The 14,123-nt window shown below is 42.5% G+C and overlaps 1 protein-coding gene across 2 annotated transcripts in view; it reads right to left on the bottom strand.

The window, feature by feature from the left end:
- Positions 1-14,123, bottom strand: part of sgcd (sarcoglycan, delta (dystrophin-associated glycoprotein)) — a 176,479-nt gene that overhangs the window by 137,046 nt on the left and 25,310 nt on the right. For both annotated transcript variants that reach the window (XM_078265891.1, XM_078265890.1), the window contains exon 2: positions 5,876-6,061. In XM_078265891.1, coding sequence (XP_078122017.1) covers positions 5,876-6,061 — 186 coding nt within the window. The remainder of the gene's footprint in view (positions 1-5,875; positions 6,062-14,123) is intronic.

Below are 14,123 nucleotides of genomic sequence, written 5' to 3'. Positions count from 1 at the left end.
GTGTACAGTATTATAATAATAATGACTTTTATTCTCTTTATACCTCTAACCTCCCGCACTCCCAACATTCCTCCTCCTCACTCAAACTCCTTCAGTTTCCCTGCTTGGAATACATCTACACGCATCTGCTGATTTCACGTACATTCGTGGGTTTCCATCAGAATGTTCTTTTAGTGGGCCGGTTTCTGGTTTCCAAAGCCTTGGTCTAAGCCCAGTCCAGACCAAAGATTCATGTTTTAGAACATTACAGAGAAATGTTTCAGGGGTCTGAACTGGGCTATCTCAGCCCGACTCGCTGTGACTCAGCTGGTCAAGTCTCCAGAGGCTGGTTTTAGAACGTAAGGGACTTCTCCTGTTTTAACAGCCAATAGAGAAGTCAGCTGGTCGAGTCAGCTACAAAATATAGAAATAAAATGATCCACAATCCATTTTATTTCTTTGTTACAAACTGTCAGCTTGTGGTAATGGCAGAATGGAGCTTTAGATGGAGGCTCAATGAGCCGCGAGCATGGTAATGTGGTCGAGCGAGCTAGAGAGTGACTGAAGAGAGGGAGCGGCGTTAGAACGAAGCAGTGAATCGGAGGAATAAAACGTTTTTGCCGATCACTAGAAATGCAACTGTAGCAAGCATCTCATTATCACCAACGCTAGCCACATTCATATTAACAGTAGAAGCAACACATGATATAGCCAGCTACAGAAAGCCTGAAAGTCAAAAGTTAGAATGGAAGTACATAGAGTTGTTGCTATGGAGATGACACATCGTCTCGTCGCATTGTTGTTATCTCACATTGCCAGACCTTCCTCCACAGTGCTGCGGAGGAGGGTCTGGCTAGTCCACACAGCATTCCGGGATGGGAGAAAAACGTGCTCTGGTTTATTGGCATTTCTTTAAACCAATCACAATTGTCTTGGGCGGTGCTAAGCGCCGGACGGCGCAACGGTGCCTCAGCAAAATAGCCTCACGAAGGAACTTGTTTTGGTGGAACATGTTTGTTCAAAAGTTGTTTTAGTCGTGCAACAGAAAACTCAGATTGGACAGATAGTCTAGCTAGCTGTCTGGATTTACCCTGCAGAGATCTGAGGAGCAGTTAACCATAGTCCTCACAAATCCACCAGAGTTTAAAATTACAACACAAAGAAAGCCGAAGGTAACGGACATCCGGCCGAAAAGAAGGACATCCGGCGGAATTTCCAGCAGGACCGGAGCAATCCCGGAAGTGGATCATCGTGGATATAGACTACATTGGTGTGGACTGGCAGGTTTTAGATTGTTGCAGACTGGCGCGTTGCAAGTAGTTGCAAGTTTCAACTCATCTTGTTGCGAATCTTTGGTCTGAACTGGGCCTAAGAATGAATTCAGGTGATAACAACATCCCGTAACCAAAGAATTTACTGCTGTGCTGGGTGTGTGCCATTCCGAAACTGCACTTTGGGTACAACAGAGTAAATCTCTACGATGGTTCATCTTTGTTGAACTTTGACATCATTCAACATCATCGTTCAAATTCTAGAATTCGTTTCCTGGATGAAAGTCTTGTGTTGACGCTACCGCCGCTCCACCGCGTTGAAAAGCCAGTCCACATTCAATGTCCAACAAAAAGTAGGACAATACAGTATGTAAGAACCTGCAGCAACCTTGTTCACATTTGAAAGTGAATGGTAACCTACAGTAGCCTGGCTCCGCCCTCCTACGTACTTCCGCTCAATTTTCATTTCCCTTCAGTACTACGTCTGGGTTTGCGGTATAGTCTTGGGGTTTCTCCAGCCAAATCTTTACCAGTCCAGTCAGTGAACAAAGGGAGTGGCTGAGAACGATGATGTTGAGGTTGTGTGCTAGTTTGAGTTGTAGTTCAGTAATGGCGGCGGAGAAAGATGGGAGCGAAGCCATTCGGTCCGTTGTGGCAACGCTGCCGAATATCCAGAAGTTAAAGCCCGAGCAAGAACAATCTTTGCTGAGTTGTGTTGGTGGACATGATGTTGTGGCCCTCCTCCCCACGGGGTTCGGGAACAGTTTGATTTTCCAGCTCGCTCCGTTAGTGGTGAAGGAGTTGGCTAAGGCGAACGCTAGCGATGCTAAGCCGACGTCACGACCAAACGTTAGCGATTGGTTATGGCAGATTCTGAGTGGCTCTGGACAGATCCAATAGTTTTAAACTTCAACAGAGTACCCGCCTTCAAGGAAGTTAACACTTGTCAATGGAGAGTGGCCTGACTCTCTGTACAAATGAAATGTACGACAGTCTGATAGGACCAGGCTAAACCTACAGTATGTGACTGATGCAAAGAAGGCTGAAAAAAAAGGGCGGACCTGTGTCCTGTCAGTCTCTCCTGTCAACTGGGAGAGGGCGTTGCTACAAGCTTCCCGTTCAAAGCTCGTTCCAAATGTTTTTCCTATTCTGTAATCTGCAGGCAGACACATTAAAAACATTATAACACTCGGAGTGCAGCGCTCTGTCAGGCCATGCAGCTCGTCAGAGAAACTGCTCTCTGAGTTATGTAGATCTCATTTTAAAGCCCCACTGTGAAGCAGACCTCATGCATTATTCACAGCAGCGGCCATGTGTGCCCGTGTGTCGTACTCTGTTGCATCTGTATCTGACTCATCACAGGCACAGTGGATTACTGAGCGGAGAGAGAGAGAGACAGAGAGGGAGAGACAGCGTGTGGAGCAGGCAGGGACAGTAAGAAATACTCAAACTCAAACTGGGAAGACGTCATTTATTATATGATGATGCCTGAACGGGAGAGTGGGTTGTAATACAACCCGTTCTCACTCGCGTGTTTGTAGAACCTACAGGGGAGAGCAGCAGCTACACGGGGTTAAGCGAGTAGTATGTAAGGCCGAAATTCCGCGTAGCGAGGTTGGTTAGGGGGGGCGGATGGGTCAAACACATCGTATCCCGCTTGTCACGTTTCCTAAAGTCACTTTCTTCTTTAACCGTCCCGTTATTCCCACGTGTCAAGGAAACGTAAGCCCACCCACGACCTTTTCCTTAACATAACTGCGTCAAAAGGGACTAAAGGAGACTTTTAGCGTCACTAACAATGACAAGGGCACCTGACCAAGCGTCCGTATTTTACGAGATGGGAGTGACAACCTATTGTGTAATATTTACTTGCCCGACGTGGCGTTTGACTTGCCCTGGGGCATCGGGCAACCCTTCATGTAGATCAATGGCACACTCAGAGATCACCTCACAGGGTTTCTGGAAAAACAGCAGTACTACAGATGTGGATGGAAAGTGAAATAGTTTGATCGTCACCAATATCTTCATTAATGTTCACATATTTTAACCTAATAATCCATATCCAAATAGCCGTTTTACTCTGTCATTGCTCATTAATTGACTGAGTAAAGTGTCTGTATCCCCGGTTCATAAAACCTTAAACACCGGTGGCCAGATGGAGAAAAGATCCGTGCAGACAAAACAAAAAGCTCGCTTAGGCTGTTATATATTATATATATATTATAAACAAACGTTTATGACATAACGCTTCTGTCATTAAGTGTCATGACAAGTTAGGGCTAGGGTTAGGGTTAGGGTTCATGTGTTCATGACAGTGTCATGTCACTCTTATGTAGATACCTTCAAGTAAAGTGTTACCAGACTATCAAAAGCACATTTATACACAATGTAAACCTTTGATGTAAATTTACAGCTACAATCTCACAGTATCTTACTGTTTTAATGCTATACAGGATCATACTGTAAGTGGCAATGCATTCTGGGATAAAATAATAATATTACAGCGCTATCTGTCAATGTTACAGATTACAAGTATTTACTGTTAATAGTAGTACCAATGCATCTTGGGGAAATAAAGGGAAAGGCGGGAATTACACTGCAGCCAGTATATTACTGTAAATTCAAATAATACAGTAAGAAACTGTCTATTTACAGTAAAATACCTTCAAATTTAAAAACAGTCGGTGTTCTGTAAATAAACAGTAGTTTACTGTATACCTGCCAACACTCCCGTTTTTCCCAGGTTTCTCCAGTTTTATAGCCCTATCTCCCAGACCCTTCCCAGTTTGTTATTTCTCCCGGGAAACGCCCGTAATTTGCACTGCCCAAACTCCTTTATAAGTAATCGGACCAATATGTGCAAATAAATCGAAATATAGCTGTACATTTCAACAGTGTTGGGCGCAACAATTTGCATGCATCTTACCTAGTCATATCGACAACCTCCACGCTTTTTGTAATTTGTGTCACATCGATTTTAATGTAGCGCACGGCGGGGAAAATGACATCACCCAGCACATTAAAACACAGCGGGTCTTACAGTACACCCTCCACCGCGCCGCCATGCCCCCGCACTAATCTCCTGGATTTTGAAAACGAAATGTTGGCAGGTATGGTTTACTGGCAAAGCTGCTGCCAGTATATTCCTTTTAAATTTTCGGTGAAAAGTTTTACAGTGGCACTTAATTTTGATTAATAACTTTTTTTTTCATTATCTGAACATTAAAAGCAGCATTTTATTTCCCTCTTTATGTAGTTTTTAGTTTCATGAAGCCCTTTGCAAAGTCTGTCAATACTAACGCTATGAATTGCATCCTTGAAGTTTGCAGATGATAAAGCAAACGTGTAAGCATATTTCTGTCTTTGTGGATGCGGAGATTTTTAGTCATGAACCTTCTGTACACAGAGTTGCATGCGTCTGGCCCCCTGGTGTCAGTACGCCTTCAGTGTCAAGCACAAATTAAGTTGTTTATACTTTCAGTTTGTTGGGATCTCAATCTGAGGAAGTGTTGATCAGGCACGGAAACAGAAACTGAAAGGGCATCAACGAGAAATGAAAAGAACAAGACGGTGCTGACGGAACTTCAGTCTGAAAACAACCCAGCAGTGATAACTAAGCATCAATAATGGAGACGAATGCATAATTTATTCTGTGATCCTCAGTTAACATGGTTCATATCTGAATTTCTCAGCTCCGAGCACTGGTTTTGTTTTTGGTTTGATGTACAGTAGCAGTGGGAAGACGTAGCTCAGCGGAGAGGAGGAGAGTGAGTGCTCCAGTGTCAAGGTCTTATCTTTCCATTCTGGGGCCCCGGAGTTATGACAGGAGGGGGGCAAGGCTACATTTAAATAAATAATGCATGATTCTGCAGAACTGATAGCAAAGCATGGACACGTTTGTGAAAGGATGCCAGGTTAACGTAAAGCAGACGATGAAGCTTCACCGAACAACACCACAACTAGCAAAACAAGGGTCAGAAAATACGTAGAAGTGACCGAAAAACAGCTAGTTGTTGCACACCTCTCTCTCTCTCTCTCTCTCTCTCTCTCTCTCTCTCTCTCTCTCTCTCTCTCTCTCTCTCTCTCTCTCTCTCTCTCTCTCTCTCTCTCTCTCTCTCTCTCTCTCTCTCTCTCTCTCTCTCTCTCTCTCTCTCTCTCTCTCTCTCTCTCTCTCTCTCCCTCCAATTAGCTTTATTGAATGTAACCAGAACATTATTGCCAAAGTATTACACAAATTATATATACAAATTCAACAACAATAATCAAATTAATATGAAACAAAGCTATTAAAAAAATAATACAAATAAAAAAGTGTTTCTTTCTCTTTCTCTCTTATAAACACACACACACACACACACAAAATCTTCATGACAAACTATAAAAAATTCTTACACACACACTCTCACTCTCTCTCTCTCTCTCTCTCTCTCTCTCTCTCTCTCTCTCTCTCTCTCCCTTTACGGAGCTGATCTCAATTCAAAGGGGCTGTGTGCGATGTTGGAATATCCGACTTCCGAGTACAAATGGAACGCCCTGTGGCACTCAAGGACAACTCTAATTGATTAGCACAAACACACACGTGTTGAGATCCCATGGCAGATTTAAAAGGGCAAACAGTGACTTACTATGGTGAAGTTCATGACTTTGAGGATCCAGATAGTTAGTGCCAAGTTGATCAGGATCAGGATCATCAGCAGCAGGACGAAGAAGTAAAGGCAGCGTTTCCTCCAGCCGTATATTCCCACTTTGTACACTTGTGGTTTCTCTGAACTCTGGACATTGTTCCTATGAGTGCACTGTTCCTGGGTCATCTTGAGAGGAGACAGAGAGCAAAAGGAAGAAATTATTAACATCTGATAAAAAAACAAACAAAAAAAAACTGCAGCCTGCTTTGCACTGACTACGTAATTTACTTGCACAGCTCCTATTGGCCAATTGAGCACTGTGGGAATCAACACAGGGGCTATTGTTTCATCTGAGATATTGCAGTGAATTCAGTTAAAGCTGCATTATTTGCATTTCTTTCTGTTGCTTCTTGTTGGCAACCAGTTGTAAACACAACGTTGGTCTGGATCATCGGAGGTACATTTCCAGGATAAAGCCTGACTAGGGCTGGGTAGCACATACAATACTTTTTTAGGCACCGACCGAATTGCCTCTGAAGTATCAAGGATCAAAAAATGCCTCGTCATGCAAAGCCCATTTTCAAACCTAAGGAGTAAATCTCATCAGCGTCAGTGAGCCGATAAGCACGCGGCATGCTTCTACCAAGATCTAATAGTGTCTGTGATCGGCTGTCTCGGGGCTCACAAAGTTGTAATTTATTTTTGTTTCATGAAATGGGTATTATAAAAACTATCGTTTAGGAACTAGTGTCGAAGTCACGGTATTGGTATTGAACATTTTTGAACGATTCCCAGCCCTAAGCCTGACATCCTGACATCTTTGCTCCTTAACTTCAGCTTTCTTGTGTGTTGCCGTTCTCAAAATCCCTTCGCTTCAGGAAACAACAACAACCTCCAAGCTAGCAAGCTACACGCTGAAGAAGGCAAGGTTTAAAGAAAATTTGGATCGTGCAACAAGGCAGGCCTGCTTGGTTCTTTCGGGGAATGATTGTAAAGATTACGGCATTTCCTCTAACTGGGACGTTTTGGGACCAATTGGTGGGATGGTGGGATGGTTGTGGACGAAGTACACATGGGGATACACTGGTAAGAGCTGATGAGGTTTAACCATGTATCAGCTAATTTAAATATCTCACGTTACTGTATCGTGTCAACAGTTCACTTCATTTTATATTCTATAAGGCGTTTTCTTTTGCAGGGTGCAAATGTTCCACCAAAACAAGTTCTTTCCTGTCGCTGCGTCCGGAGCTTAGCGCTGCCCAACACGGTTGTGATTGGATTAAAGAAATGCAAACAACCCAGAGCGTTTTTTTCCTCCTATCCCAGAATGCATCTGTGGGAAAGCCAGACCTTACTCCACAGCGCTGGCAATGCGAGACTAACACAACATTGACATGTCATCGAACATGTCAACAAGTTGCCTTTTTACACATCCAGGAGACACAGAGCAACATTGTTATTCTTTTAGAGTCATGGTGATTGTAAGTAGGGTTGGGTATCGTTTGGATTTTTACAATTGAAAACTGAAAAATGACTCTTTTATAGTTTTTTTTTTAAATTGAAAATTATTTAAATTTAACAATATATTAATGTTTTAAAGTACTTAAATATATAATAAGTAAACCTAAGTCACCTAATATGTTTACTAGCGATCACGTGCAGTGAATGGTTAATATGCTTTTACGTCCGTTTTGGTGAGCCCAGATGGAAAGTATGGCATTTTAAAAGTAGCCTACGTTTACGGTAGCTAGCTAACGGTAGACTACAGAGAGAGTGTGATATTTTTATGTCCGTTTCGGAGCGACAGAGGGAAAATATTTCAGTCGACACATTAAGTGGAACCGAAATGAGGAACCGAAATTTGCGTTCTAATCCGGTCCGATTCCTACGCAACCGGTAGGAATCGGACCGGATTAGAACGCAAATTTTGTGGAACCGGGTTCCGGTACTCAACCCTAACTGTGTCCAATATTCATTTGGTCTCTTGAGAGAAATATCTGTCTCTTTAGCTGCTCAATGTTACCAGCTTGATGCTAATTGTGTCTTTCTGCTGTTTGATGCTGTAGCCTGCTTGAGAGTAGAATTAACAGCAACCATTTACAGTGATCCTTTTGTCTAGTCTGGCTGTTAGGTATTCAGCTGTTAGTGCAACCCATTGGGCCTCCATGATGGAGCCGCCCACGATTGCTTGGAGATTTGTAACACAGCTGCAGAGACTGTGTAGAAAACTTAAGATAAGGGATTGGGTACATCTGAACATTAGCACAAATTACACGCTGTAAACATTCCTCTCACATACTCCACTCCAATACTGACCGGCCACTCAGTTCAGACACAATGAAAGACAGTTTAGTTTGCAATCGCATTGATTGATTGCCCCATAAGTGGTGTATAACTCCATTATTCCCCCTCTGCCCCCATGATGTGCTGATAGTGCAGATTAATGATGATTCTAATTGTCTGCCTGTGAAGACGACGAAGCATTGTTCACTTCAAGCGCCATGATAATGGCCTAATAACTCTGTGGAAAAATACAATTCGCTGTCCACCGTGCTTTGGAGTGCGCGGCTCAGACCACCAAAGCCAATCGTTTTTGACAACCCCACACATTACCCACTAACTGAAACAAATGGCACAGGACAGGGGCCCGGTGAGAATGTGCTGAAAGCTACAGAGGAGACTCCAAAGCACCAGTCAGCAAAAAAAACAAAAAAAACAAGGAAATCTCATTGTGTACGGTCGGATTTTCATTTTTGTTTGACGGGAGATGCAGAGAGATGAAGAGGCGTCTCTTTGTGATGTCTAGGCTGACATAAAAGAGAGAAATCAGTGCTGCGAGAGTAGAATAAACTGGGATGACTTTAAACTAGAAACAAAAAACACCTAAAGCTCATTAGCGTCCCATAGAGGCTGCATTGTTCAGTACACCCTGCAGTACGAAAGTATTAGACTGAACCAATAGGGACTTTGCTAGAGCCTTATCAGTTTTAGTGCTAAAAAAATGTTTTTCTATTTGTATTTTTCTGGCCCTGACGAGACCCTCTTTCCTAATCTAGCCTGCAAAGCTCTGATTGGCTCAGCTGGTTTGAAAAATAATTGACCATTGACTCATTTAAAGGCCATTGACTTATTTAAATTAATCAGTTACCCCTTTTTGGAAAGAGATAGGGCTGTACTCATTTTAAAATTTTAAGATAATTGTTTGGGCATTTTAGCCTTTAATAGACAGGACGGCTGTAGACAGGAGAGGGGGGAGGGAGAGAGAGAGAGAGAAAGGGAGGACATGCAGCAAATGGCTGCAGGTCGGACTCAAACCCTGAGCCGCTGCGTCAAGGACTGGGCCTCTGCATATGGGTGCCCGTTCTATAAGGTAAGCTATCCAGGCGCCCAGGGCTGTATTCATTTAAAAAAAATCTTAGTCAACTAAAGGCTGTTTTGTGCTTCTGCGTCAACTCCATGCCGTAGCACCGACTATCAACACACAGGACGAGTTGACCAATCAGTCCTTGCGGTCTGCGTCGCCTCGACGTGAAGTTAGACATTTTTGGAGGTGCACGTCGAGCTACGGCGGAGGGCTCAGAGGGGGGTTCGCGGCGACGCAGAGGGGTCTGCGAGGGTACGCCGTCAATTCGACGCAGAAGCATAAAACAGCCTTAACACGTCTAATCAATTAGTTGATTTAATCGACAGAGCTGAGAAACTGAGTTTCTCCACAAAGAATCATGCAAAAGCACCATTTTAAATATTGTGTTTACCAGAGATGTGCTCATAAGGTTCTTGGAAATAAGTCATTCAGCATGAGAAAAGCATACAAAATCGACTAACTAAGACCAAAACGACAGATTAGTCGACTGACCGACTAAGAGGGGGCAGCCCTAGTCAGAGAGAATGTGCTTATAGTAGAAGCCTTGACAATGCCAGTTAACTTTAAACTACCATTGTTGCAAAATTGACATTGTGGCGCGATGGCTGTGATTAAGGAAATGGACTTGATGATGGTGCTAGAGAAAAGATAATCTGAAACCATGATGAATTATCCCCTTGACAAAGAATGAAAGGCTACACCCAATGTCATGGCGGGAGCTCAAACTGGATCCATATAAGGATAAAGTGTATTATTAAGTGCTTATTAGTCTTGTATTGCCAGACCTTCCTCCACAACGCTGCAGAGGAAGTTCTGGCTAGTCCACACAGCATTCTGGGATGGGAGAAAAACGTGCTCTGGTTTATTCAAGGGGGTAAGCTTCTCCTCGGAATGCGTAGCTCCTATGGCGCCATTTTGATGCTAACAAGCCATCACCTCCCGTTAGCATTACATTGACTGCCATTCATTTTGGCGCCACTTTGACAGCAAATAATCTTTACATCCATTGTTTATTTCTAAAGAAACACGACAATGTATAAAAGGCTCCATTACTTTGTATCTCACGTTATGGCTCCGTAGCAGACGTTTTTGTAAAAATAGGCTAACGATTGTGTCATAACCACGGGACTTACTGTCGCACAGTAGAGGAATTACCGTACAGTACAGTAGAAGCTCTCAGGCAGTTTCGACTCACATTAGCTGTTTAAGTTTAATTACTAATGTTAAATAGCATTTTAGTTAGCAATAATTACCCTGTTACTATGTTATCTCCTTACATATACCTACGCTCTCCGTCTCTGCAAGATTCAGAATGACTTCTCTTGGCACAGCTACCAGAAGACTTCCAACTTTCAGACAGGTTGCCCACGTCACATTTACGTCGTCTCTCTCAGTTGGAGGCTGCGCAGTAACGCTCAGCACTCACCGGAAAAGTGCTTCTAATAACCTTCACTGGTCTCCGTCCAGAGCAACGGGATCTGTTGGTCCATTCTTATATATGTCAATGGGTTTATTGGCATTTCAACATTCAAGATTCAAGATTAACTTTATTTTCCCACATTGCTGCAGCCATAGTATAAACAAACCAATTTTAAACCAATCACAATCGTCTTGGGCGGCACTAAGCGCCAGACGCAGCGAAAATAGCCTCGAGAAGGAACTCGTTTTGGTGGAACATGTGCATTTAGGGAGGCAACTCTGGAATTAAAATGGCTGTCATGTGATTGTTGGTTCTAGCTCGGAGAATGTTTCCCAAATCGGCTGGAGTTTGGAATGCCAACGCATAGAAAGCGGAAAGTGAGGGACATCCCATACCTGTAAATGAAACGTCGATATAGACTAATCAAACAAATTCTGGATTAGGATCCAGATTTCTCATTTCATTATCACTCATCCACCAGAAGTATCTAGTTATCTCACAGTTTAACAGCCAAACCTGATCCCTCAGGCTGTGTTTGGTTCAGACTTGTTCAAATACAAACACGGATACACTGACAAACAGCTGTATGAGCCAAAAGTAACCCAGGCTGTTTGATCAGCTCTCTGGCAAAATCCTTATAAAGCGCTGCAGCCTGAGTGGGGATTAATAACGCACCTGATCCTGTATCACACTTTCTTTTATGTTTCCATCTGCAAGCACCTGCCACAGCACAAACCTACCAAATATGGCGGCACATCACGGCAGGCACACGGTGTTCAACAAGGAACAAACCGCCGTCCTGTCAAATCACCCGTTTGAACAGGATCCAGTTGAGCGGACAGGCCAACTCTGACATTTGTTTACACCAAGGACTTTGGTAATGAAAAACCACACACAAGCTTCAGAGACTGACGGACAGGTTTTCCATTTCCTCTCTCTAGATTAGTTTTTTCTTGTTTGTTGTTACTGGCTCAGATAACAGACCCTGAAACTGATATGAAACTAAAACTTCAAAACCAGCCAGATCATGTCAGTAAAATTTGGTAGGCCGGACGGCAGCGAGAAGATGGAAAAGTCGTGCAACATTAAAGTTTTGAGACAAAGTTTTGGAGAACATCATTGAATAAATCACTAAAATGTTAAAAGAATTATATTATATATATATATATATATATTATAACAGTACGCTCACTCACAAAGCCTTGGGAATGTACAGAACAGCTGAATAATCAAGATCTGCTTGTCTGTTTTACTAGAATAATTACTGTAAATTTACAACAGATCTAGTTGCACATTTATGGCAACAATGCAGGTATTTTAATAGAAGGAAAGCGGTCAGTGTGCCAGTCCAATGAAATGCATCGGTACAACAGTTCTTATTCAGAAATCAGATTACTGTGTAATGAAAAAATGGAATTTATTCAAGTAGATTTAAAGTGCTTTTGTGTAGCCCTCAACACATCTGCTTTACAGGAATTGAAATGAAGTGAAGTGGAAAATGTCCTTGACGAAAGGAAAAACGGGCAAACCCAGACAAAATGAATGAAAATAAAACAGGATGCTGCAGAAGCTGCCAAGCACCTCCAGGTGTTGCGGAGACGACAGCTTCAGAGCTTGGCAGGACAGCAACACTCACAGGGACTCCAACAGAAGTGTCACCTGCTCACAGGTCACATGGAGAAGAGTGTGTGCGTGCTCACGCATTCATGTCTAAATGTGGTACTTCTCGGGTAAGCTTTTATACAATCCACACACGCTGGCAGTTTGATAATACTTTCAGGGCCCTATTTCAAAGGGTGATTTTTTTGCATTGGTATCTGACGCTGAGAACCACTGACCAATCGTCAGTATTTGACGAGTTGTGAATGGGAACGGGTTGCCTAAACATACATATTAAGGGTGGGACAAAATATCGATACGGCAATATAACGTTGCCGTTCTTCGAGCGATACGAGAATGGATACGCTGGCATCAAATAAGGCGCTCTGAATAGATTTCCCTGCTCCTAGCGTCATGGCTCCTCGAGGTGGCGCTCAACACATGAATGAGGAACACTTGAACACAAGTTAACTAGCCAAAGAGGAAGAGGTTTTCAACGGGATGGCCCTAATATTCATACGTATACATATATCATGACATAATTAGACATTTGCTGAAACAACTGATTTTTTTTTGTAGGACAGTCTCAAATTTAAGCATATCAAAAGGCACTATCATTGTATATGTTATAGTCTTAGTATAGCTCAGATGGGTTGGACCTGTTTCTGTATGACTGACTAAAACTGATCTAAGTTATGTATGTGAGAGATTAACCAGCAGTTATAGCTGGCGTGCATACATTTGCCTGAAACTGAGATTGCATGCCCATTTTATTCTTCACTGGTTTCATTAATTGGTTATTTAGGGAAGAGTGCACATTGCAGCTATTACAGTTTGTGTTTGCTAATATGATCAGTGAACTGTTGCCTTGAGCCCTTGTAATTGTTATTTAGGAAATGTCTCATTGCTTGCAAAATTTCTTGAGCAGTATCTACGTCTATATTTTGGAAACTATATTTATAACTTACACGTCTCTCTATATTTCTTTAAAGTTGAAAGTAAGATAGCATTTATGTACAGCTAATATTAGGTTCTTCTAAAAAACAGACGGATAACTAATCAACAACAGATTGATGACTGAATTGATAAGTTTCTGTTCAAGTTGTATGAATGTATTCATTGCTTGACTGGTTTATTTTCACACATATTCTGTTTTACATTGTGGATCTACCTTCTCTTACAAAGTGTATCATATATCAAATAAATGTACTGCAGTAATGAAATAAAACTCATCTCTCCTCTGTGTTTTCTGCAGACGCTCCCTTCATGAACAAAAAGAACCGATGGCTTTTCAATAAGCTCTTAGGCTACAGGCTGACTGAGAAAAGAAAATGGTGCTTGGTTATGCGCTAAATAATGGTGTGTGTTAAAAAAGCGGAGTTGAAGAGCCAGGGAGGAAGAAAATAAGAGGAAAATTGGAGGCAAATCAAATCATCAGCCTTTGAGTCCTTTACCCTCCGCTGCTGCTGTCCAACGGTGCCTCTTACTCAGCCAACTACTCGCTCAGAAGAAAACCCAACGGCCCCAAAACAAAGTCTGTCTCTGATTAGAGAAAGAAATGTTTCACAAAATGTTATTGGTTATTCCTGCTGCCAAATAGCCAGGCAGCTCCCCATTAGGACTTTTATAGCCAACATGTGGATCAGTACCAGGACCCGACGGCTGCTGCCAATGGATACACCATTACTAAGGCTCGCACGCCTACAAATATATGAATATACAAAATGGCCGACAGCCAGAGGCGGTTTATTGGCCGTTGCAATGTGTGAGTGAACAGGGAAGTGGAGAAATGCGATCGGCTGACTGAAAAGTTAATAAACATTTCACTCACTGCTGGGTTAGGGTCATTGAACAGAATCTACAGT

The sequence above is a fragment of the Sander vitreus genome, chromosome 13 (assembly GCF_031162955.1).
Source record: "Sander vitreus isolate 19-12246 chromosome 13, sanVit1, whole genome shotgun sequence".
Taxonomy (NCBI): domain Eukaryota; kingdom Metazoa; phylum Chordata; class Actinopteri; order Perciformes; family Percidae; genus Sander; species Sander vitreus.
The sequence above is the reverse complement of the archived record's forward strand: the minus strand, read 5'-3'. Positions and strand labels throughout refer to the sequence as shown.